This window comes from Acanthisitta chloris, unplaced genomic scaffold (genome assembly GCF_000695815.1).
Source record: "Acanthisitta chloris isolate BGI_N310 unplaced genomic scaffold, ASM69581v1 scaffold28332, whole genome shotgun sequence".
Taxonomy (NCBI): Eukaryota; Metazoa; Chordata; class Aves; order Passeriformes; family Acanthisittidae; genus Acanthisitta; species Acanthisitta chloris.
Window position 1 is genome coordinate 1 of NW_008662614.1, and position 26799 is coordinate 26799.

The 26799-nt window shown below is 35.7% G+C and overlaps 1 protein-coding gene across 1 annotated transcript in view; it reads left to right on the top strand.

Annotated features, from left to right (window-relative positions):
• Positions 1-2424: 2424 nt before the first annotated feature.
• Positions 2425-26799, top strand: part of LOC103798411 (A-kinase anchor protein 6-like) — a gene marked incomplete at its 3' end in the record, with an annotated part of 73335 nt that continues 48960 nt past the window's right edge. Inside the window, exons 1-3 of the mRNA XM_009070670.1 lie at positions 2425-2540; positions 18315-18411; positions 19671-19834. Of these exons, the coding sequence (XP_009068918.1) occupies positions 2466-2540; positions 18315-18411; positions 19671-19834 (336 nt within the window). The remainder of the gene's footprint in view (positions 2541-18314; positions 18412-19670; positions 19835-26799) is intronic.

Here is a 26799-nt window from a genome sequence, read left to right on the forward strand (position 1 = left end):
CTGTAAGGGACTCTATTTTATTTTTTTTCAGACCCTCAAACGAACGCCAGGTATTCCCCACAGCCTGCTGGGGCACGCTGGAGCCCACAGCCCATCTGGTCTGGGCAGCGAGGGGCACATCAGGCTGCTGGAGCTGGCTGCTTGGGAGTCTCTAAGCACCAGTGTGAAGTAGCAGACGTTACAACACACGTTTTTTGGGAGGGCAGGAGTAACTCCGTGGCTAATAGTTGCTTTTTATACTGCTGCAAGCCTTCAGCGTTTCCGAGCACCCTTTTGAAGGCATACAGACATCGAGTACTGCAGGCAGATGTTATATGTGTCTGTCTCCATAAAATACATGACGCATATACAAGAGAGCCTTTCTTCATTTTTTTTTTTCTTTTTTTTGTGTGCTTACCATATCACCTTGTCTCTCAAGGACAGCACATTGCTAAAACGCAGGCAGAGATTTATTGGAGGGACAAGAAGGACTTTACTCTTCCTGCTCCTCCCTCTCTCAGTTAACGACTCCCACTCCTTTGCCCGTCTGGCATCTCTTATGCTCCACTGTGAGCTGGAAGAAGGCAAGCAGTGGAGCCAGGGGCACATCTTGCCCTCCACCCCATCCCATGCCTTGATATGGAGAACATAGCCCTAGTGACATGGCCTGCTGTGGGGGCAGGAGATGTAGCTGCCTTTGTTACTTACCCCAGAGTGTAGACACAGTTTTTCAGTCGCCATACCGACTGGGTTTTTTTCCTTGTGTTTCTTCTGATAAACAGCCTACAATGAAACCCGCACAATAAGAGTTTTCTTCCTTATGATGCTTTGATATACGGTAGATTCCATGAATAGAGATTGCAATAACCTCCTCATCCTGAGGTCTTGTAGGGACTCACAGAAAAAATACTAATCAAAGTCTTCACAGTGCCTCAGTGGGTGCTGTCATGCCTGCAGTATGCACTGCAACTACCTGCCAGAGGCCAATTCAGTTCAGAAGCACTGCTGCTTCACCTGGGAGCCAGGAGTTGATTGTTGGATCCTGCTTCTTGGCGTGGTGTTGTGCCAAAATGACTCTGCTACCATGAATGCTGAAGGAAGCATGCCTCTACTTGGTCTGGGTTATTAGCATTGCACTTCTTTACGTAACACAACTGTAGTACCTACTTCTCAAACTCCTGTTTCTGTCTTGTCTAGAATTGCAGTTTCATGTGCAAGTTTGGAGAAGAGGATTTGGAACCCTGAGTCACTCAGAAATCTTTGAAAGATCTATGATTAACTTGCTTTTAGCTGTCTGAATAGATTAATATTTAGCAGAAATCATTCCATAAATAAAGTGGTGAGAGTGAGATATGGGGGTAGATACTGAGTGTGTAAACTGAGTTGTTATCCAACTGGAAATTGAAATTCTTACCATGCTGTGAAATTTATAGCTAATAACTAGTAATATAACCAGTATTAGGTCTAACTTAGTCTAGTCTTACAATGCTTGGAATAGATGGACATTCCTCTTCAGAGTTAATTTTCAGGATGCTAGTAAATATCACAGTTAGTTTATTCCATTTACTCTCTTGCTTTGTGGTGGATAGGACTTCTGTAAAATTATCTGTACTCAGTATGTGCCTATAGTATCATCCAATCATGTAAATTCAGGGACACTATTTTTAATCAGACAATATAATTGGTACTAATCTTGAAATAAATGGTGCTCCGGAGAAGCAGGAGCTCCTGTCTTCTCCGGAGCACCATCTGTGTGGCTCATATGCAATCAGCAATATTTATATTAAATGCTATATAGTCTGCCTCATCTGCTGTTTGATTTCTTCTGAGTCTCATCCTATGAACCAAAACAGGAATCACAAGACTCCAGTTCTGACAAGTGTTCTCGTCCCTCAGTCTCCTATGTGTACCTTGTTAATGCAGCTTTGTTCAGCCCTTTTGTCAGCCTACAGTGCTCATGGTATACGCAGTCTTGCACTACAATCAGTGCAAGGTCCTTAGCTCAATTTCAATTGTAATATCTCTGAAGCTTCTTATATATCCCCCTGATTCTTATATGTCTTCTGAAACTTTGCTGTTTTCTCCATTTCATCAGTCATATGGATCTTGCAATGTCCTGTCCCAAAATATCACATTAGATTATACCCAGAAACACTGTTCTGCTCCTCATTTACTAGAAGGCCACTTTCTGATTGTTTGGGGTTTTTTGGTTGTTGTTGGGGTTTATGGTGATTTTTATTTATTTATTTATTTATTTATTTATTTATTTATTTATTTATTTATTCATTAATTTGCCTGCTTGTAAAAAGCAAAATTTTACTGTAGAATATTATCCTGGCTAAAAAAAACCAACAACACAAAATTCAGCATACATTTTTCACATTGTCTTTTCTAACAAATGTGCTTTTCTTGTTCTTTCTTTTTTCTTACATGGTAAGGGGTTTGTAAGCAAGCTGGATGAATTCATTCACTGGTTAAATGAAGCCATGGAAACAACAGAGAATTGGACTCCTCCTAAAGCAGAGACAGACAGCCTTAAACTGTACCTGGAGACACACTTGGTAGGACAAGATTATACTATGATTACTATCAGTAATTGAAGTGTTCTGCTGTGGTTTTTATTTGATTATTTTTTTTTTAATTGCCAGTATGCATCTATGTTTTAATGCAAGATTTGCAGCATTGCCGTTTATTTGAATGAAAATACCAACAAATTATTTTCTGTATTTGAAATATGTACTGATAGCTTTGTAAAAGTTATACTGAAAGCTAGAATTACATAAAAATTCAGAATTTATCTCCAAAACTAAAGAAAATGGCAATAGCAAAAGGAGAAAGGATAATGTTTCTTCTGCTGATTTTTCTAGGATTTTTACAACACTGGCATTAACAAAAGTCTCACTAGTGAGGAACTCATTTACTCTCCCACAGTTTTAACATAGTACAGAGTAGTGTAAATAAAATATTTGAAATAGTTATTTCAATCATTTTATTAGATGTGCATTTCTGTCGTGTAATTAATACAACTGTCACTAAACTTGTTCTTCTGCAAAAACCTGAAATATTGGGTGGAAGTAGAAAACGTGAGTGAATAGTCTTCTGAATATATTACAGGCTAGAATTATAGATTGAGAAATATTTGATAAACCTCATGGGACTTCCACTGAATTCTTCCAAGAGCTGTTTCTCGTTATGAGGAGGTGAAACAAAGACCTGAGTTAAACCAGGCATTAAGTCCTCAAAAGCAAGATTTTATGCTGTAGGTAGAGAATAGAGCTAATGTACACTGTTGAGTTGGTAAGTATCTTAATAGGTAAACTACTCTAGCTGGTAAAAAGAAAAAAAGGAATGGAAAATTAAGCTAAGAAATTTCCTCTTACTCTGCCAAAATCTTAGGTTCTTGCCAGTATGAAATAGAAGAAAACATGGTGATAGCACTATGAGGCAATAATCTAGACACCCCAGCTAGATAAAACAGCACATTAGCTGAGCCTACATCAGAGCATCAACCCCCAAAAGCTCAGTCTCATTTCCAGTCTCTGATAATCTGATGGTGGGAAATTATTTGACAGTCCTAGGAAGTCACATGATGCATTACAGGTAAAAATGTCATCCTAATCCCTGCTGTAATACTGGAGTGACCATTATTAAATTAATTAAGTATACATTAACCACATATGCAATTAGAACCAAACTGAAAACTGTCTTCAGAATTTCAGCTATACAGAAAACTCTTGTGTCTTTTGTTCTTAAACATTTCTGTTGTAGTAATGCCTACAGGCAGCCACTAGATTAAGTGCCCGTTGTGGTAGTCTATTAAATGCAATATGGAGATGCTGCATTTTTGCCTTATGTTGCAGATTTTGGGTTTTGTAGCAGAGTTCAGATTTTTTGCCTTGTTCTGTGCACACTCAGTCCCATGATTCCCATTGTGTTTACAAGTGCTCTGAAGACACAGAACATAACATGAAGTCAGACCTCAGAAAAGGCATTGGTCATTACAATTTGTTTTCCTCTTACTCTGCAACATGAAATTTTTGATGAGATGAGTTTTTATGAGTAGAATTTCCATTTTCACTCTTGACTGGATAACATAAAGCATATTCCAGGAAAAGGGCAATCACCAGGCTGAGTACCTCTCACAGTCAGTTTCTTTTACCCTTTTTTTCCATGGGGAGGAGCACAGTGGCTTATTTGCAGGCAAATTACTTCCAACTTTGCCATGTGGTTCTCTGAGAGGTGAGGCCAAACCCATCTGTATTAGACTGGAATCTGGAGTAGTAGCTTAAAGGCAACTCCTTCATTGCTAGAGGCAATACAAGTAAATGAGTATGTGGGCATCTGTACAGCCTCACTTTCCCCTGTCAGTACTTAGGCTTCCAGCTGTACCCTCTATATCTGCATATCTTTGGGGTAAGGAAATCGTTGTATGCTTCAGGATGACTATGTTATGAAACAAGTTGGGTTTTTTCTTTACTTCTGTGAAGAAGTAAAGTGTCTAATGAACAGTTGAGTTTCAATTTGATAATATAATTATTTTAATGGCATCTATAGCCAGTGAAAAACTCACTGCATAACTTGTAAAAACACAATTGTGAGTTTACTTTTTAGGATTTCAGAAAATGCATGTTATCATATTAGTTTTTACACAGCAGAAAATGCAGTGCATTTTTATATTGGGGAAGGTAGTTCTTTGTATTAGTCCGATTGTCAGACATTCAGTGGCATTTAGCTGTCAACATCCTAATCTATGTTTAGCAGAAATATATGAATTTCAGTTCATATTAACATCAATGTTGAAATTTCCCTTAGTTGAGCATTGCAAGACTATGGCAATCAAGGTCTTTGTGAAGATACTTATACCTATCATTTTCTTATTTTGCCAATCAGGTTATACATGTTGTCAGACTCACCTAAAATGTGTTGAAGTAAAGGACTTGGTACAAGATTAGTGTCCAGACTTACAGGTTTATAGTACAGACGCTGGTAGCACACTAACCTGGAAAACAAAGAAGATGTCTTGGTTCTTTTTGATGTACTGCATCCATGCTACTAAACCTCATAACTATGATTTTTCACTGGTGCAGATTTTCATCATGTGAGTGAAAACTCAGTGTAGATAAGTATTTTCATTAGTAGAGACAAGGTCTTAGCCCTTGGCTGAAGTTACCAATTTCACCACTCGTGATACTGTTTTCTTGGAAATATGTTAGTTGTGATAAAATTAGTGCCATAAAGAGAATATTTTGTATTCATGAATGAAACCTCTTCTGTCAAAATCTAGGAAAAGAAAATAGGGGAGCAGGAAAACCAAAAAAAAATGTATTTGTTCACTTTCTTATTATTGACTGGGAAACGTCCTGCAGAGAAGACAAGGACAAGGTTATGAACATCCTCCAAATTTTTCAGTATATAAAACTCTAGACTGTCATTTTAGGGTTCCAATATAAACTGTTGATAAAGGATTGAATTTTAAAGTCCCTCCTCACTCAGCCTTGCTTTTCTCCATCTTTGACATTTTGAGAAATGGTGTTGCACAGACACTTAAAGAGAGTGTGTTTTTTAAAAAAAGGTATCACAAGAAGCCTTACCACATTAACTTATTAGCATCTTTGCATAAGGTAATTCTCATGTGAGGAGTCAGATCTCTTGGAATAGGATGGCAATATAAGTCTCTATTACAAGCATCATTGCATGACATCTTCAGCTTAAATTGGTAGAATTCCCCAAGCAATTGTTCTTGTTAATTCTTATACCTGGTCTGGCAAGATTGTCCATCCAGGATGTTAATCAACACTTTGAAGCACACAAATCGTGTTTGTCTATTAGTCTTGGCTCAGCCAGAGCTGCTCGCAGGCATCTTTTATAACTGTCTGAAGGTCCCACCTGGACAGCTTCTGAAATAGTGAAGCACTTTGTTGTGAAGGTGGAAGGCAGCCTTTCCTCAAGTTGGTGTGTTTTTCCCAATTAGCCCATTATCTCATCTGTGCAGAGACTAGCCTGGGAGTTCCTGGGCCATCCAGGGAATTCGCAACTAAATGCACTTCATGTGCACACAGGTACAGCCCCGATACCCAAATACACCACAGTTATAATTATTGATTGTAGGATGAATTGGAATTTCATTCTTAAATCACAGTTACAACTTAAACTCTGTAGATTTTGCCATGATGAGTAACCATGCAGTTTGCTAAAGAGGATGAATTTTTTCTACTAATTGAAATATAGCTTATATCTTTAATGTGTGCCAGAATAGAGTCTTCAGCTTGGAGAACAGTTTCTTACAAATTTTAAAACCCAGTTCCCTGATGTTCTGCAGAACAGAAATGCCTATATGCTTCATGTTAGATAACACCAAAGCACAAAGCTGTAAATAGAAATGGTCTCAGAGATCCCTGAAATAGTGACTGAAATTATTCTTTCAGTTTTACGGGTCTTCACAACTGAGTAACATTGGTTAAACTGATTTGGGAGCCGTGTGCTTCCCATTCATATGGAAGGGCTGACATGGAGCAGCCACCACTTGAACATCTGGCACTCTGCAGGCAGCCACCCAAGCCAGCAGATGTCGAAAACACTAATACGTTTTCATAAAATGGGTGGTTTTCAGCAGAAATCTACTTTCCCACAAAGGCCTCAGTCAGTCATGCTAGAGGAAAAAGTAAGGCAGATTTTGAATTTTGTAAACAGTTAGACTCAAATCAGTTCCCAATGAAAAGATAGCTTCATTGACCTTACCAAAATGGAACTTCTGAAAATTGTTTCTGATTCACTTTATCTTTTGTATCTCTCCTTTTCAGTTATACTGATTCTTGCCCATTAGCACCCTGATCGAAATCAGCTACTAGCAGATTCTAAGCATAGACTTGGTGGTATGCAAGTCAGTTTTGATCTGAAACAGTATCCTGAAGGCTGCATATGTGCTGAAAGCATCTATCTAGGTGGTACTGCTGTGCTTGTGAAACCAAGCAGACTCTCTTACCAGCTCAACAAATAAGAATTCACCATGTTGCTCTTGACCATTTTAGATTGCTAAAACTGACATTTAAATTTATCCCTGGCCCAACAAGATACATTGTTGTAGCACAGTAAAGAAGTAAGCTAGCAAATGAGGAAATGTGAAGAACTGCTGAGGAAAATGTTTAGACAAAAGGCAATATATATATATATATATTTGCTGTCTTTTCCCTTTCTTGTTTACAGAGTAATTTGTTTTCTTGTTGCTGCACAGCTCCTAGTTGTGCACTGTACTCTGGTGTGCTCTTAGGTGTTTTGTCCTAAGCCATTTCTGTGTCTAGTGTCATACTTAGAGCTAGGTAAATACAAGATTTTTAAATGGAACCCTACAAATGAGAAATATCGTATTTTACAGTTATTTGGTGGCACTTTAAAAATACCTTTTGCATGATTAGTAGATGTTGGCAAACAGTATTTTTCAGTAGAGACAAAATTAATTAAGGAGAAGTCTTAGAAGTTTGGAATTAGTAGTCAGGCATTTTTGTCCTAACACTCTTCCTATTCAGAATTTCTGTTAAATTCTGAAATCTTGAGTACAGGGGACAAAGAAGAGAGTGAGGGTAATGATAGATTTTGCATTTTTTCTTCAAAACCAGATAGCGAATGGACAGAGGTTCCCCTTGTCCTATCACAACAGACCCTGCAAAAAAGTTTGCCCCCGTCTTGGGGGGGTTAGACTAGATGATGCCCAGAGGTACTTCCAAACCTAACTATTCTGAGATTCTGTGATCTTTCTTATAACCCCCCTTCAAGTACTGAAAGGCTGCCATATGATCTCTGAACAACTCTCTCAAGCCTTTTCCCATAGGAGAGGTGCTTCATCCCTCTGATCATTTTTGTGGCCCTCCTCTGGACCTGCTTCCAAAAGGTTCATGTCTTTCTGGTACTGGGCACCCCAGAGCTGGATGAAGTCTCATGAGATCAGAGTAGAGGACCAGAATCACGTCCCTCAACCTGCTGGCCATGCTTTTGATGCAGTCTAGGATACAGTTGGCTTTCTGGGCTGTGGGCACTCATTGCCAGCTCATGCCCAGCCTCTCATCCCAGTGACCCTGAGTCCTCCACAGGCCATTTCTTGATGCTTCATTTTACTCTCATTGTAACTGTGGGTATAAGATATCCTTAGAAAAGAGGACAGCTGGTGGTTTCCTGTTTCTCCAGATAGCACAAAGATAATTGCTTGTCTCTTGTGGAAAGAATGGAAGAGGATGGCCTCCTTGATGATTTTGGTTAATTTGCTTCTTGTTTTTTTAAGGCAAGAATATATTTCTCTTTAGTTGAAACAGGAATAGGAAATATTATTCTGTAGAAAGTACAAATGGCTAGGATTGCATGTAGTTATTGCAGTACAAAGTGGTGTTTGGATATGCTAACTGATAATTTCCATGAATCAGAGTTTCTTGAAGTTTTTTTTTAGATCCCTATCTATAATTTCTACCCCCATTTAATCACAAGTTTTGTGCCACATTATAGTTCTTTTTAGCCCAGAATTTTTTTCATTATATTAGCCTTCTCAGTCACCATATTTGTTTTACTTGTTACAGTCCTGAAAATATCAGAGCAAGTGTCACTAAAGTTTCAAAATAAATCAGACAAGTTGATTTGCACTTGCATTTACTTTCTTTCTGTATATAAAGTTTAGATGTCATCTCCATTCCAGAACTAAACTCTTCCTAAGATATGGGGCTTTTGAGTTTTATTATCTGAAGAAAAATTAAATAAGAATTTTTCTGCTTCCAGTATAAATGTTTCTGGCCACATCATGGCTCAGCACTTTCTTTGCTATAAACAACAAATACTTTCATACAGAAAATAGATTGTATTTTCACATTTGAGAAATTGTGTTGGTGAAGCAATGATGCTTCTGTGATATCTCATGGTAACTGATTGTCTGTTTGTAACAAGTCTGTTATGTCTGAAAAGAAAATCATTCTCATCTCCCTGTAAAATCTCATTTTCTGAAAACTGTCAGTTTAGAGAAGTATTAAATATATGTTCTCATTGAAAATAAGGTTAAATACACATGCCTTGGGGTAATCTACTGACTGTCTTTGTGGTTGCAGTGGTGATGGTAATTTTATTAAAGGTATTAATGCCTCTGAAATGGCTGTTATGTATTGTGCTTTTTGCTATATGGGAATTTCCAATGTCCATGGCAACCAATTTAGATATTTTTCTCAAAATATAGAATACTATCTGCAGGATGATAGTGCTAAAGAGTCTGAGCACCATGAGTGGAATTCACTTTTGTTTCTCTAAGGACTTTGGTTTGAATTTGTTTAGCCTCTTGGTAGTTTGAATTTTTTAATTTTTTGATTTTTTTTAATCTTGAAAGATATTTCGGATATGTATGGGTTCCTGAATGTATGTCCTTTTATACAGGATTTCACTGTGGCCCATTGTATGCTGGGCCTGCAGAAGAAATTAAATTCATGCAGGAGATTCAGTGCCTGTAATTATAGAATGAAATCAAACTGCCATTATAAAATGCTTTGAACTAACTTGATCAAGAAATTTCAGTGAAAAGTTTTTCACATAAATTATGACTTAGAAGCTTTATCGCTTTAGGTATGGCAACTTGGTCCTGGTCTTCACACATATTTTTCATTGTATCAAGTTTTGATGCACCATTAAAAATTGTTTGAAAGTAATGTAAATTTTATTAATAAACAGCGTATTGTTTATGTAGGAACTATGTTAATTGGAATTTTTATGTCTATTAAAATTGATGCTATTGCCTGAAATTTTATTATGCTAGTATTGTCAATATAGATGTAGTCAGCAATTTGGTTTGGAAATTGAAATTAAATTTATTTTTATAAAATTCTGAGATTGGAAATCATTAAAAGAATATAATGCCAGGATCTCAAAGAACAATCAAGTACAGTTTCAGCAATACTTAAACTATATTTGCTTTTACTTACCTGCCAAGAGCTGTGGTTCACTCCCGTGGGTTCTGTGCTATGTCTCTCAGAGGTATATCATTCAGGTTTTAAGTACTCCAAGTAATAAAATTGCTGTCTGTGTTTTGGTGTTTGTAATGCCAAAACATTCAGCAAAAAAATAGAAGATCCACAGAATGAATGGAGGTCTTGATTGGTAAATGTTTTTCTTTGTATCACCTATGATTTTTTTTTAGGTTTCTTAATGAAACTTAAAAACTTACAGATGAAACTTACAGATGAATCAGGTTAATAATTTGGGATCTTAATTTATGAGCTATATTTTGCTAATAAGGCATTTTAGTTTACTTTTTAATTGCATAAAACCTTATATCTGTACATATATAAAGCAAATTGCATCTCCCTCATATTCCCCAGAAATTTTAATAGAACTAAGAAAAAGCTAAGAAGAAAGCTGTTATGTCTTGGTTGGCTTTTGTCTGCATGTGGTAGGACAACTTGGACATACTTGGATTAAATAGCTTTCAGCATGGTGGATCTCCAGGTAGAAGAAATGTACCTAGAAATGTGTAAGGTCAGACAGACAGAGGAGTCAGAATACTGTGATTTCTGCAGATTATTTCCTGAGTATCTCAAGAAGACAAGAAAATATTAAGGGCAGTTGTATATAGTGGACTGCGTGTTCAATTCACCGTGAATATCACAGCTTAGCAATTGTTTCATTGTGTAGCCATTTTGCCCGTGTCACTTCCTGTCTGTGTTCTGTCCCTCACTGTCTCTCACTAATAAACTGAGATTCAATTTAGGAAGCCTCCTGTGAACTTTTTTTTTTGACAATGTAAAATGTTTAGACAGACAAAAGGAAAGAGAAATTTACATGAGTTTGAAATTCAAAATATCTGCAAAAATTGCCTCTATGTATCCTAAGTCTGTGAAATAGGCTTCCTGGAGAGCAGGGCTAACTGTCCTTTTTATCCACATCTAAAATTATGCATTCAAAATTTGGCTAAATTACCTAAGAGATGACAAACACAATGAGGAATGAGAAACACAAACTGAGGGACCTAAAGTATTTAATGTGAGAAAGATTGTACTATTCATGTTTAAGAGGTAACAAAGCAAAAAAAACATTAATTGTTTAATACTGGAATGGCAGAAGCTGTGGCAGAGAACAAAGGGGTGAGGTGATTTTACAAAAGTATGAATTACTATAGGACTATTGGGGTGGAGCCTACCTCTTTGTATTTAGTTTTGCTGACCTGTCACAAATTCTGTGGCATATGAAAGACCTAGGTTACTGTTCTGTCAGTACATTGCAGTCCTTACTCCCACATTTTTATCCACTCTATATTTAATGGCCTCAGGGGTTCAGGGCTTTCACTGTTTCCCTTAGGAGATTATTATACAATCTAATAGATCTGATTTTCATGGGAAATTTGACTAGTATTTATTTTAAATGTTCTCTGTCTTAATTTAATTCCATTAGTACCATCTACAATACCATCTGATACTGTACTAAGTCCTCTTTCTGCCTGATATTCAGATTCGTGGAATATAAGTAGATAATAATGGCCCTTTCTCTTAATCAACATTTAGTCAGTCTTTATTTCTTGCTTGTTCCACCATTTTCACCTTTAAACATATTGTGCTTACTCTTCACTAAACTTCCATCATTACTCCAACATCTCATTACTAAGCATTTTGAACTCAGAATGTTCAGTTAATATTATTTTTAAATAAATGTTAAACTTGCACAGAGAAATTGTCTGAGCAATCAAACCATCTTATATCTGATCTATATCTACAGTGTCACAATGCCAGTATGAGGCAATGATTATTGGGATTTCAGTAGTGAGGTTCCTAGATCAGTTTTATGTCAATTTTAGAGGCATTTTAGATTATAATCTGATATTGTGCATCAACATTTTTATCTGCCTACAGATGCCAGTGGAAGGAATTACCCTCAGAGAAGCTCAAGAAGTTATTGTCTTTTAAAGTTTTCTTGTTGTTGTAGGGGGTAGGAGGTCCAATAGCTATCTGATCTTTAAAAATATCCGCCAGCTCCCAGTGGTTACACAAGGAAATGTGTGGTTCATCTAAGGAAAAGGATGGCCATGTTATCATGGCAATAATTGGCCCCTTGGCCATCATTGCTGTAGGGAGGGTATATTCTCTCAGTCTTGGGCAAGAAGAAAAATACATATAGTGGGAGCTGCAGCTTTAGAGGATGATTTATCATATTCTACTTAAAAAGCAAAGCTAGAATCTCTGCTATTGTGGTAAAACTCAACCTTGACTATGGAGCTGCAGAAAGCATCTGTTTAACAGGTCAAGTGTCACTCATATAGAAAGCTTAAAAGAAAAGAAGAAAATAAAAAATTCTTTGTAGCCACCTAGGTTTTATGGAAAACATGAACAAAGGAGATGTTGGCTGGAATCATTTCACATGTAATATTTAATTCCCAGGAAAACATATCCTAGTAATACTTCCTTAATACTAAGTAAGTGTTGTATTACTGATAAAAAAAATTAAAATGAGTCTTTCCTAAAGAAGATATTTCCCAATTGATAAAAAGTCAAAGTTTGATGATATATTTGTAGACATAATTTGTGAAATGCAGGTACAAATTACATATGAATACCAATTTTACATAACCATTGACCAAGTAATTATATATTTAGCATTATGTCTTCAGAGTGCTGAATGTATGACCATTTCCATGTTAATATAAGGATAACTTATATAGTAGTTATTTTTTTGATTTACTGAATGTCACTGGTAGGTAGTGTTCAGGAGTATGAAAATACCACAAGGTTATTACATGGCTTATTAGGTTATTAACTCAAATTATTAACTTAAATTATTAACTCAAATTCTTAACTTAAATACTAGGCACTGACAAAACAGAGACTTTCTATGTCATCAGAGCTCCTCAAAGATAAAAAAGAAACAACCCAAAAAACTTTGCCATTCTGTAAAAGAAGTTGAATTCAGTACTTGATATCATGGTATTTTCTTAGAAGGTTATTGGAAAGTAGCTGTGCCAGGACCAATAAAGTTGCAAGAGTAGTGTATTAAGCATATAAAAATAAATTTTCAGGAACTGTTTTAAGTCATGTTCCCTTTTAGACAAATGAAATGTGCTAATTAAAAAAAATTAAAATCAAATTTTCAACATAATTTTCTTTCATGGAGATTATTGGTATGTAACATATATTTAACAAATAAGCTACACACTTTTGCAGCTTCATTTTCTTAGAACTATACTATGTGTTGAAACTGTCTCCCTCTCCAAAACATAACATTTCTGATAATACTTGTGTGACTTTGTTTATCCTTCCAGGATTGTCTCAGTCAAAGAATCCCATATCTTTTCTACCAGAAACTGTTCCCATCACTCTAAATTTCACAACTGAATTTTATCTGTCACAGTGAGTGCTATAATTAAAAGTGCTAAATTCTTAGCCAAAGTGTACATTAAACTGTACCTAAATATAGAAGTCCATATTTCAGTACTATTGTAGGTTTCTCCAAAGATGCAAAATACTATTAGGAAACTTTAAATTAAGCTTTCTTTTTCAAATTCTAAATTCATAGAATTCAGAAAACAGCCAGATAATTTTAATTGTCTGTATCATATCTCTAAAAAATGAACACCCTAGATGCAGTGATATTTTTCTCAAACATATTTAAAAACCTAAAAACTGAACCTCAAGAAAATTGTCCTTCAGGGGTACCCCAGTATACCACACATACTAATATTATGCTTGACTGAGAAAATTAAAATATTTCTTTAAATGCAGTATCTTGATCTGACAATGTCTGTAAACTTCTGTGTCATCCAAACAAATCTATATTTATGTATGCATTGTAGGTTCACACGATTCCTAGTTGCCAATTTGTGTTTCAGAAAGAGTACACTGGAAACAATTAGTTGGGTACTTTATGACTTTAAAAATATTCATGCTTATACAAAGTCTCTGTGCCTCTGGAAACAAAAGAAAATGCACTAGTCTGTCCTTACTGCAGATCTGAATAGGTCAAAACCAAGGTATTGTTTTACCAAATTGCAAAGATTTTCTAAGAACAGAGAGTTGCAAAACAGTGAAAGGTTGCATATCAGAGATCAATATGTACATAGTATAGTATACCTAATCAATAGAAGTTTCCTAAATGTAAGTATCTATAACCATAAAATAAATCCTATAGGGAACCTCAAATAAACTTTTTTTTCAAGTAATTTTTCTTATACCCAGTTGTACAGACAAATAAGATAAGAAGGGGAGATTATTACATGTTGGGAAAGTTCTCTCTAATTTTTCATGTGTTTGGAGTCCAGTATAGATTGGGAGGTGTGGCTTTTTTTTTTTTCCCATGGGAGTTCTGCACTATTGTTGTCTGGTGGATCAATAAGTTTCCTAAAAGTCAGGGCACAGCTTCATTTTGTGAAAACTCGGCTCCTTTGCCCCATACTGTCCACAGAAGACTGCTCTCCTGGGGCTCTGCATTTACACTCTTGGAGTCTTTATTCCTGTTTATTCTGTAGCTTTTCTAAAACTGCATGATTTCTGCCTCACTTTGCCTTTCTTACTAAATAAGAAATGTTATTAGTTATATAGATGCATGGTGATTGGGAAAAGTTCAGAGAACTTCATAAGGAAATTTTGCTTGTTGCAGCTTGCAAACTACATTATATACGCTGTAGTGCTAGGGTTGACATTAATGTGTTGTTTAAAAAGCTGCTGTCAGGCCAATGCACATGCATTTTCCATAATGTATACGTGCTCATGTGTGATATTTAGGCTGCTCCATAGCTGCAAATGTGTCTAGAAAAATGGCTGTGATTAATTGACTTCCCTCCTCTTCTCCTTTCCTCTTTTCAGAAGCAAAGGCTCCATTCATTATCAGGAAAGATCAGAGGAGGGGAGCAGAGTACATGGGTCGCACGCTGTTAGAGTTATAATTTTCCAAATACCATGAGTAAACAGTAGGGAACAGGAAATATCCAGAATGGAAGAGGACCTCTGTGTTTGAAGGTCTTCCTCCATTCCAAATATTTGGTCTGATTTTATCTTTAGCTGTGCAAATTTACATGTCTCCATTGTACAGACATGTAGTAATTGTTACGTCTTCAACTCTCGTCATTTTCCTATGTTGCATTTTCAGCCCTCGAGCATTGATGCATTGATTGAGGGTTGTTGTTTCCAGTGTTCCTTGTCCAGTTGTTCCGTTTTCTTAGGAAATTGCCATCTGTAAGAAATTATATATATGTATATAATTCTACATTAAAAATTCATACTTCACTACATCAACTGACAGTTTTCTTCACGTCTGTTTGTATTTATACTTATATGAATGGTTCTCTCCTTTTGATGTGTGCTGGTTTTGACCAGGATAGAGTTAATTCTCTTCACGGTAGCTGGTATGGGGCTATGGTTTGAACTTGTGCTGGAAACAGTGTTGATAATACAGGGATGTTTTAATTACTGCTGAGCATTGTTCACACAGTGTCGAGGCTTTTTCTGCCATCTCACCAGCAAGGAGGCTGGGGTGCTCAAGAAGTTGGGAAGGGTCACAGCTGGGACAGCTTACCCCAGCTGACCACAGGGATATTCCATACCATATGACATCATGCTTGGTGTATAAAGTTGGAGGAAGAAGGAGAAAAGTGGGATGTTTGGAGTTATAGAGTTTGTCTTTCCAAGTAATAGTTACATGTGATGGAGCCCTGGTTTCCTAAGGATGACTGAACTTACCCCAGCTGACCACAGGGATATTCCATACCATATGACATCATGCTTGGTGTATAAAGTTGGAGGAAGAAAAGAAGGAGTGGGATGTTTGGAGTTATAGAGTTTGTCTTTCCAAGTAATAGTTACATGTGATGGAGCCCTGGTTTCCTAAGGATGACTGAACACCTGCCTGCCCATGGGAAGTGGTGAATGAATTCCTCATTTTGCTTTGCTTTTGTGTGCAGCTTTTGCTTTCCCTATGAAACGGGCTATATCTCAACCCACAAGTTTTCTAGCTTTTTGGGATGTTTGGAGTTATAGAGTTTGTCTTTCCAAGTAATAGTTACATGTGATGGAGCCCTGGTTTCCTAAGGATGACTGAACACCTGCCTGCCCATGGGAAGTGGTGAATGAATTCCTCATTTTGCTTTGCTTTTGTGTGCAGCTTTTGCTTTCCCTATGAAACGGGCTATATCTCAACCCACAAGTTTTCTAGCTTTTACCCTTCCAATTCTTTCCCCCATCCCACTGAGTGGGGTGTAAGCGAGAGACTGTGTGGTGCTTAGTTGCTGGCTGGGGTGAAACCATGACATGATGCCTTTGTGCTGATGAAAGTTTATTTCTGCTAAATTTCATGTATGTTCACAGTATTTGTGCCATGCATAATTTGTCCATAAAATAAGAATTTTAACAGGGAGAATATTGCTAGTCAAAGCCCAAAAGTTTGGCCCCATCTTTATTCATCATATTTTGCTACTTCAGTTTAACATTATTACCGGTTAATAGGTGCACCTGAAAATCAAGCTGTATTGTAGTATCTGGTGCGTTATGTTAAATGAATCTTTTCTAGGACAGCAAGTCTCTTTTTTTTTCCTAATGAAAAAGAATACCTCATCTTTTCCAATTTTCCTATCAAACACATCCACATCATCTTGAGACACTGCCACATCCAGCTGCATCTATACTCGACTTCAATTATATGAAATTATACAACCTACTCTCAGGTCCTTTAGGTTCTCTTTTGCTGTGTGAGGCACACGCATAGTGCATTTCCTGTGAAGTGCATGATTACAAACTATTCAGTACAAGCCTGTTTTAAGTAAACAATAAATTAAATATTGTCAGTGCTTGTTCAGACATGCTTTTACGAAGGAAAAAGGACTTCTAGATTTGGATTCATAAAACTCTAGATTTAAGCAAGGTACAGATATAAACTAGACATCCTTTTTCCTTTTTAACTTCTCTTGGCTGACCCAGTTGTTCAACAGCTGGCACAAACCAGTATATTCAGATGTCCATACAAGGAGAATTGGGCTAGACATAATGTTGAAGATAGCACAATTCCTGTTTATTGCTCCTTATTTGAATGGAGAATTCTCAAAAACATTCTGTCACTGTCAGGTACACTGCTGCTTGAAAGACTGTTTAGAGGCTCTCTGAGCAACGTGCCTCTTTCAACCATGACAAATACGGTAAAAGTACCTAATTTTATTACAATTCTGGCAATATTATTTTCTGTTATGCCAATCAGCCTGACTGCATGAGTTAGGAAAGGAAGGAAACAGTTGCTTCCCTAAGAATTGAGGGCTTTTGAGTATTTTGTGGTGTCTGCTACTCCAGTAGTAGCATGGTCAGTAGCATTTGGACAAGTATATCTAAGTTTTATGAAAACCAGAAGCTATGAATGTACACTTTCAAAGTCTCCTTTTATCTCTGCCAGTTAATTCATTCCCCACAGAAGGAAAAACTCTTTTTTTCCAAGTGGTCAAATATTGTTTCCATTTATTCCATAGACCTTTCAAAGAGAAAAAGTGGTGTATTTATGTGTTCAGGTCTGCGCACAATTTATTATTAAAGCACATACCCTTTTCTTTCTTGTATTTTGTTTCTTTTTCTTACAGGCAAATATAGTGAGAAGCTCTGGCAAATAATTAAAAAATGTATCCAAGTTATCATTGGTGTATTAAATGTCATAATATATAGTGTATAATTTTTCCAGTTCCTCTCCCTATTAATAGATTTTAATGCAATTTGTAAAAATAAGTAAAAAGAGAAACAAAATATTTAATTGACTGCTGTAGCAGAGATCCTTTCTAAACTAAGAAAAACATTAGTGAAGAAACCCATGAAAAATCCTTGCTTTGCAAATTAAGAATGCAGAGATCTAACGCAGACTGATTTGTTCTTTGAAAATGGATATGAGAGTTAACTCAGGAACACAATATTAATAGATTTGTATGAGTGCACATAAGGCAAATATATTCAATGCTGTAATTTTTTTATGGTTTCATAAATAGTGCTATCACCAACATTTCAAAGAAATCTGAAAAAAAACAGAGTTCATATGTGGTGGCATAAATTTAGTGTATTTTATAGAACACTGTTACTCCAGATATAGCCTACGGGTTGTGACTTTTCATAAAACCTAATGAATGTCTAGATTTGTCAGCTGTTTCAACACAGATGCACTTTGCTGATCTAATGGAAACATTTTGAGCCCAGATCCAAAATATCAATAGCTTTTAGTATCACAAATTAGTTTGGCTATTGGGTAAATAGGGATGTGGTTCTTGATAAAAAACAGCAAATAATTTTGTATGTGTTTTATGATAACTGCCTCTCCAATGTCTGACGCTGAGGTTTTCTTTCTCTCTTATTTTCCTTTCATTTTTTTTTTCTCAGAGTTTTAAGTTGAATGTAGATAGCCACTGTGCTTTAAAAGAAGCAGTGGTAGAAGAAGGATGTCAACTTCTTGAGCTTATTGTATCTCACAAATCAGGTAAATCCTTCTGAAATATTGCAAGTCTTTATGTCTCCAGACTATTAAAGAATGAAGAAGCATTGCTGTAAATTACTGCATATATTCACTTCCTTATGTATTATTAATATTTACATTATCAGATTGACCTTCAAGATTTATAAATGTTTCATATACTGCATACAATGCAGTGATACTTATAAAATGAAATACTGCCTGCAAATAGTCTGTTCATTTTATTTTGGTCTTGCTGTTCAGCTGAGTTTCAATTGAAATCATGTAACTGAAAACTTCACACTGACACATTCTTTGATGTAGGTGCTATGGAATTAACATTAAGATAATGAATTAGGATTTCAAATATATATATGTATTTACATACTCTGCATGGGTAATTGCATTGGTAAAGCTTTATATTACCACTTAAACTAATTCTTACATTGATTACAATATATTTATGAGGACTAGATCAAAATTAAAAATACCTTTTTCCTTTGGTTAGTGTTGTCTTTTTCTGCAGAGGCCCTAAATCAAGAGTGGGAGAGAGATAAACTGATTTCCCTTTATCCCCACCACCTCCTATATTTTTAGATGCTTGTGTGACTTGTATGATAATAGGGTTTTAATCAGCATATGCTGCTATGGAATGCCATCTTAATTTTGGCCTACTTAGCATGCTTTTCATCCAGGCTGAAGTTATTCTTTGGTCTACTGTTTTCTGATCATGTTTTATGTGTGCGTCTATTGCTTCACGACATCAGACAGATCTGTGTAATGTGAAAGCTATAGGAAATTACTGACTTCTCTGTATAGCCCTGAAAAGATAGAAAAGCCATAGCAAAGAAGAGTAGTGCATGTCATCACAGACATAGAAAACAATAATGTCTAAACTACAGAAATGCTTTAAAGGAGTTGGAGGTAGAAAAATGTCTTTGGAAGATGATGAAATGTTTCAAGATAAAGGCTAGATATTAGAAGGTGAGATTACCATAGTGTTCCCTACTGCAAAGAAATCACATTCTATGTGGGATTTTTCTCTTCTTCAAATTGTCAGCTGAAACATAATCTAAATTTAACATGATGGCTAAAAGAAATGTTTGGCCTCATTGTTTTGCAGTATGAACAACAGTAATGCTTAGATTTATTGTTGAGAAAATACATTAAAATTCTTGTTGCATTTATTATTCTAAATATCCTGCTAACTCTTTGAATAAAGAACAATATTTAAAGATGCTGTTGAGTTTACAGCTCTTACTTTTTCCCCCTTCATTTTGGAGAAGGACTGAAGGACATGCTGCAGATGATTGCAAGTCAATGGAAGGAACTACAGAGGCAAATCAAACGGCAACACAGCTGGATTCTTAGGGCTCTGGATATCATCAAAGCAGAGATACTGGCTACTGATGTGTCTGCAGAGAATGAGGAAGGGACTGGGAGCCCTAAGGTAAGTGGCTTGAAGTTTGCCTTATTTCCTCTTATTTCCGTCTTCTTTTGAACTAGGCACCACTGAAGTTTTCTTTCCACCCTAAGGCTTTTCATTTCTACTGGGTAAACTTTTTTTTTTTATAAACAAAATGAAATGCCTTACTCTGAAACAATAAAAAAAAAATCTTGAACTTCCAAGTTTATCAGGAAGACCTGTCTCATTCTGTGTAGAGCGGCATGAGGGAGAATATAAAACATTTAGTAAACAAAACATAAAGCATCTTTAACATGAATAATCAGAATGGTTTTAAATTGTTTTCTTGCAACTATAAATCACTATAATCAGTGCAATCACTCAGCTCTGACATCCATTAGCCGCTTGGTTACAGCAAATTAACAAAGAAGAGAGAAAGTGATTCATTATCTCATTCCTGTTAATGACTATCAGATGCATTGCTTAATTAGGGGATGGCCATTGTAGTGGGAAGAAGGTCATATGCCTTTTAACAAATCTTTTTGCTCTGAGTTTAAGTTGTCCATAATGGTGCTTGTGTTGAACACAACATGTACTTTAAGAGTAAGGTATTGACACCTATCATAATTTTGTGTATATTAATTATTAAAGAGGGCTGTAGTACTTACAAGTTGCCAAACTTAATATTTGTAAGAGCATTTTAAATACAGACCATGCTTATTCAAATTGGTGAAAGCAGTGTAGGGATACTACATACAATATAAACTTCTGGCTTTGGGTCCATGACCTTTCATTGCTATCAGTAGTAAGCAAAGGTGTTTTCTAAGCTGAAATGTATAGAAAAAAAATCACGATCCTGTTTCTAGAAATGACAGAGATGAGTATATTTTCTGATTCTGTTCCCAGATAGTTCTTAGTACTGATGTTCAGTGCTTCATGAAGAGTTGTAGTAGTTTGGAGACACTTAGCTAGGATTAGGTCCTGGTGTTTTCTTACCACAATTCTATATAGCAAGAACAGTCTTAGAGATGGTGGAGGAAGAGCCAAGGAGAAACAAAAATATAGGAAAACACATACATGTAGGAGACAAAATTTGAACTGAAATCCCTCATAACCCGCATGATAGAATATGGTCCTGTGCCATATAGCTCTTCCTGTAGGAAGTAGGGGGTGGAGCAACATTTGATTTCATAATTAGGTCTGTTCAAGTAAACAGACTAGCTCAAAGATAAGTTTTTACCCTGCAAGTAATATGACTCCATATCTCTGAACAGATTGACTCATCCATGGCCAAAACTTTAGCTGCTTAATCAAAATTATAATGTAAAAAGTATTCTAAAATCCATCTTGATTTTGCTGTGAAAATTAAGGAATACCTAGCTTGGAATAATTGTGTTCAAATATTTGCTTGAAAAGGGAAAAATGCAGACAGGGCCTATGTTGCAGTAAATTTTTCATATAGATAGGTGGTAGCTCCTTGCCCTGTGCTTTTTACCATAAAGATAGGAGACTGAAGCACTGTTTTTTTGTGTGTGTGTGCTTATAGTTAAATAAAAAACCAAGTAGACAAAAAATGATGAAACTAAAATTATTTTCACTCTATTTCATTCATTAAATCACATCCCTATATGATTCTTGTATGGGCAATAATGCAGTCAAATACCATCTACTACTTCATGCTGAAAGATTAGCTAAAATTAAAATAGCTATATATAAAATGCAATAATATAGCTGTAGATTTCAGTTTGTATTTATTTCAAGAGTCAAAAGGAACCTGAGAACTATAATAGAAAATCTAGAGACTGTACCTAGAGGGTATTTTTATTTTTGCCTTTGTTGAGAAACTGCAGGAACAGTGTTATGTTAGAAATCTGTAAAGAAATAGGAAAAGGAGGAATTTCAAAGACCCTAGGAAACTTTTCCCTTAGGACTTTTAAAACATTTTTTTTCATAGCACTGTGGCATCTTTTATGAGAGCGATGAAGAGTGGGAGGGGGAGAGGATGTTCTGCACTCTCATAATACATTGTCAGCATTTGTATTCAAGAATTCAGATTTTGCTTTGGAAATTTTTTGTTGTATTGTATGTAAGTTTCATAGTAGTTTATAGTGATTGCTATAGAAGACTTAGGTTTGCCTAAGCTCTTCTAATGTATTGCATTCTCTGTAAAATCTTAGAAAAAGTGAGATCTCTTTAAGCAAGTACTTACTAAAACCATTATTCTGTATATTTATGAATAAACAATTGATGATTGTATTCAGTTTAAATTGAAGGATCTGAGGTTTTGCCTTCTTTCCCCATTGAGAAGCATCTATAAAAATGAATCTCAGAATTGCCATGACACATTCCAACAAGTACTGATCTAACATTATGAGTATAAACATGACATACAATACACCTGACTTTCCCTTAGAATCTTGAGACCCTTAGCTACAATATGTTTTATCTTGATGGAAATAGTAAGTAACGTTGTAAAATATCTGGAAAATAGGAGGAATGTTTTCATATATTTGTGTATCTTGCATTTTTTCACTTTCTGAAGATGTTTAGACCACTTGTTTTGTAAGTCAACTCTAATTGGGTCACTTCTCCATCAGGAAAGGCCTAATGGAACGGTTTTGCTTTCAATAAACAGTAAAGAGTGGTACTGAAAACCAGCATGATGTACTTTCTTATCTAGTGGCTGTGAGTGTAACTGCCCAACTACTACCTTGATCTTTTAAACTCATAATTTGGTGGAAAAGATCATTGTTTTCTGAAGAGATTGTAAGTTAATCATGTAATTGATGTCCCTTAAAAACATACAAATCTAAATAGCATTTGCCCATAGTAGATATTCTCCTTCACTGAACATTGTAAGGAATACTATTCTTAGGATCAGTTGTAAGTTATGCTGCCGGTGTGTATTTTGATAGTTAGTTCATTACTGTACTTTTTGGATTCGCATATTTTTGTTCTGCTAGAAAATGTTTGAATTGAGTTTTGGGATTTTTTTTTTATCAGTTCAGAGCATAATGAAATGAAAGGCTGGTAAATAAAAGAATAATGGTATACTCTGCAATCATATGTGTAGTCTGTACTTCTGGACATGTTCCTTTCAAGTATTATTGCTTTATTACTGAAAAACATTTGTAATTTTCCATTCCAGCCTCAGAGAAATAAGCATGATTAAGACACTGGGCCTAATGCTTAGAACATTGAAATCTGACTTAGTTGTCTCAGGTAAAAAGCACTCTTGGGAAGAATGTGTTAAGTCTATAATGGATTCGTTAGTGGGTTAATGATAGAAGCAGTAAGTATTTGAAGAGTATTAGAGGAAGAGGTAAAATCACATTTCATAAAGTAAACTAAAATCACAGAAATAGATGGCTCTGGGTAACAGAGTTGGAAGTGGTTAAACAAGCCTTTGTATAAAGGGAAAAAGAAAACCAGTATAATTTCCTCTTGATATGTAACTACGTATCCCACATTTCCAGGATCATTTCCCTCTCAGTTGCACATAATTTGAATTTTTGCAGCCCTTCCAAGCAAACAGTCTTTGGTACTTGGAAAAGTGATTTTTATTTAAAAAATGAAACTTGGGGAAGCTGTTTAATATCTGCCACAGCTTGGGATTTTGAGTACACTCATTTACAGACTGTTCTATAGTGACACTGGTCTAAAACCTAGTGCGTGGACTAAACACTGCAGTCCAGAACAATTATATCCTGCTCTGTCTTTTAATATGAGAATGAATTTGTGAAATGGGCAACAAGACAGAGTAAAGGTTAGAGAATGGTAACAGGCTTTTCTTTATTACTTCAGTCTCGTAACTTATCCTGGATATACAATTTTGCTGCTCTGACTACAACATTCAGATTAATACTTTGATATAAAAGGAATATACAAATGAAGTGTTTTGGCATTTTGTGATTAGTGCAGAAAAATATCATATTTGTGAGTATATAATTTGCATTTTCTCAGTGTCTTCTATCAGCTGTGTATTTCTAATCTGCAGACATAAGTATGATGCATGGGCTGTAACATTAAAAGCAACATACTAGTATTTTTTTATTATGTCTTTCATTATTTGAAAACAGGGAACGTTTATTACTGGGACAGTTTGAAGTACTATCAACAGACAAGAGATAGCATGATTTCAGAATCTAGTGTTTTTACTTACATAACCACTTTGAAAACTGCATTTCCGGTGTCCAGTATATGCAATTGAAGCATTGTATATATTACTGTAGTGGTTAGTGTTTTGAAATTGTCAAATGGCATATGTAACTGACCTTCATTCTCTTCTCATTGACTTAGTTGCTTCTAGCAAAAGGGCAGGAATAGCATGTACTAGAGGGATCATTTTAGTTTCTTAAGGCACAGGGGACTTTTAAAACTTCATATCTCAAATTGAATTTGTTTATTTAACTTACAGTCTCTCTGTATTTTCAACATGCACAAACTCAGGATCAGACTCATGGATTAAATCCTGTGTCTCATAGTCTTAATACTGTGGCATAAAATGTCAAGTAAATAGCCATCACTTCATCATTAACAATTAGAAAAAAATAATGAACTGGATATCAGACTTTTGTCTCTGACATTGTACAGACATATGGAAAGGGTTTTTTATCTGCTGATACACACGACATTTTGGTCTATTGTTATCTCACGGCTAATCAAATCTTTTATTGGAAAAGAAATCTACAAGAAAAGTTGGTATTTGTGCTTTAGCAGAAATTATTTTCCCCTCAAATATATCCATAACGAGCTACATTCCCATATAGGCATGAGATAGTTTTATGTTGTGAACACAACACCTCATACATGAGACATTAAACTGAAGTTCTAACCACCTTTACTCAGGCTTACTTCCAGTATCAGTAATTACCATCTGCTGCCTTAATTCTTTGCAGTTTCACCTGAATGTATCAGTCTCTTGTGTTAGGAACAACTGTATAGTCTTGGGTGCAGTTAAATAGTTACTACTTTTCAGTGGGAAACAAAATACCTTATAATACCTTGCAACATATTTCTGTGCTGAAAAGTATTACAGCAAATCTGTAGTTAACCATTCACTGTTTAAAAGTTGGTAATAGGTGATGTGATTTCCTGTCATTAGAACAGAAGGCTCTGCTATGTTGCCATTGAGGCATAGTCTTAAATTGTTGAATATTTAAAATGCTGACTGTACATAAATACTATTTTTGTGCCTAAGAGCTAAACAGTTTAAAATTATTCATGTGACATTTAAATTCTGAATCTTTGTGAACTTTGGAGGTCCAGACTAAAGATACTGCGATGTCAGTATTAAGTACAAATAATGCCATTAATTCTGGTCTACTAGTAAAAAGTTAATTGCAGTTACTATTTTGCTTGGCTTTAGTTATTTTATTGTGTGTCACGACAGTATTCTTGATCTGTCAGCTTCTGTGGTGGGGATTTGAACCATGTATAAGTTTATCAAATGGATGGAAAAGGTAGTGGTATTTACAAAATGCTTCTATTAATCAATAGACAACATTTTGGTTTGAAGAATAAGCCTGTCTTTTAATGCATTTACTGGAGCATGTGAAACACAACCGAGTTCTTTTGATATTAATTGTTATCCAAATATGGGATTGAAAATATCCGTTAAGAATTTCCAGGCTAATCAAAGCAAGTTATATTGATGTAACAATGAAAAGAACCTAAAAAGAAGAAAGAAGGAAGGTTTGTGTCTTCTAGTGCAGCTAGACACTTCAAGTTCCTCAGTTTGCCAGTTTTTAATACCTTGCTTTATGATTTATGTAATTATAGTGCTACAGACATCATCTAGAGTGTGCACAGACCTAGCCATTATTGTAAAAAAAAACATCTCCATGGAAAGGGTTTGAGAGATGAAACCATAATTCTACACACTTTTTTTAGAGTTGATGAATAAAACAAAACAGAAAGGTGGTTTAGAAAATGTTTAGTAGCAGAAGCTAGCATTGGTAAAAGGAGAGCCAGAATATGGAAAATTGAATTGGACTGACTTACAGTGAATCTTAGTTGAAGAAACAAGAAACACAGAAAATTGGGTATCAAAGATGTGATCATGGCAACTGGGCACAAAATCGTTGTTGACAGTACTATGGCAGATTCTAAAAATTAGTTGAAAAATTTTGAGTGTTAATTTTAGTATAGATAGAAATAAAACATAGAATTTTAGTACCTTTCAGTACTTTTCTGGTACTAATGCCTTGACAAGAATGTGCCTCTCTTTATCACACTTTGAAGCAAAATTTTCTTCAGCTAAGCAGAAGCTTTCAAAAACCCAGGCAAAGCCAAAGTAACCATGTAATTTTCTATGTACAGAATCTTTCCTTTAAGTTTCTACATGTATGCAATCTTAAATCGATACATTGCATACAGAATAATCTTCAGAAATCTGCCAATATTCTTCTGTGTTTTGTATCCTGCTTGCTTAGTTGAAATACTTTATCCAAGCTAGTAATTTTGGGGTGATTTTAAGTTTCCAAACTCCTAAAATTTGAATTTTTGGATCATTAGACCAATAAGCAAACTGAACCTTACAGACTTCTCTTGGTCAGCTCTTTTACAAGGGCTTTCTCCCCAACACACCCTGAGAGAAGTGGGAGCCAGCACTACTGTTGCTTTTCCAGAGGAAGGGTACATTTCATCTATCTGTTCATTGTACAGCTGAAATCTTCCAGAAAAGGCTGTAAATCAAATTATGTCCTTGGTGGCCTCATCATCTGCCTGTGTGAGCCTGCCATGGATTGTTCTGGTGGTTGGCTGCTTCACAGGGTGGTTCTTCTCCACTGCCTTCTTCCCCAGTGGCCTTCCTCCCCACTAGTAATCCACAGCCTGTGTCACTGAGGCCACATGGGATGAACCTAACCTCTTGTTTTGAAGATAAGGTATTGTGCTAAAAACAACTATTTTTAGATGGCTAAGGAGCAGGATTATGCAGATGTGCTTGTAAATGGATTGGTAACAATTCATCATTGCTTTTGTAAGTAATTTTCAGTTGATAGAAGATT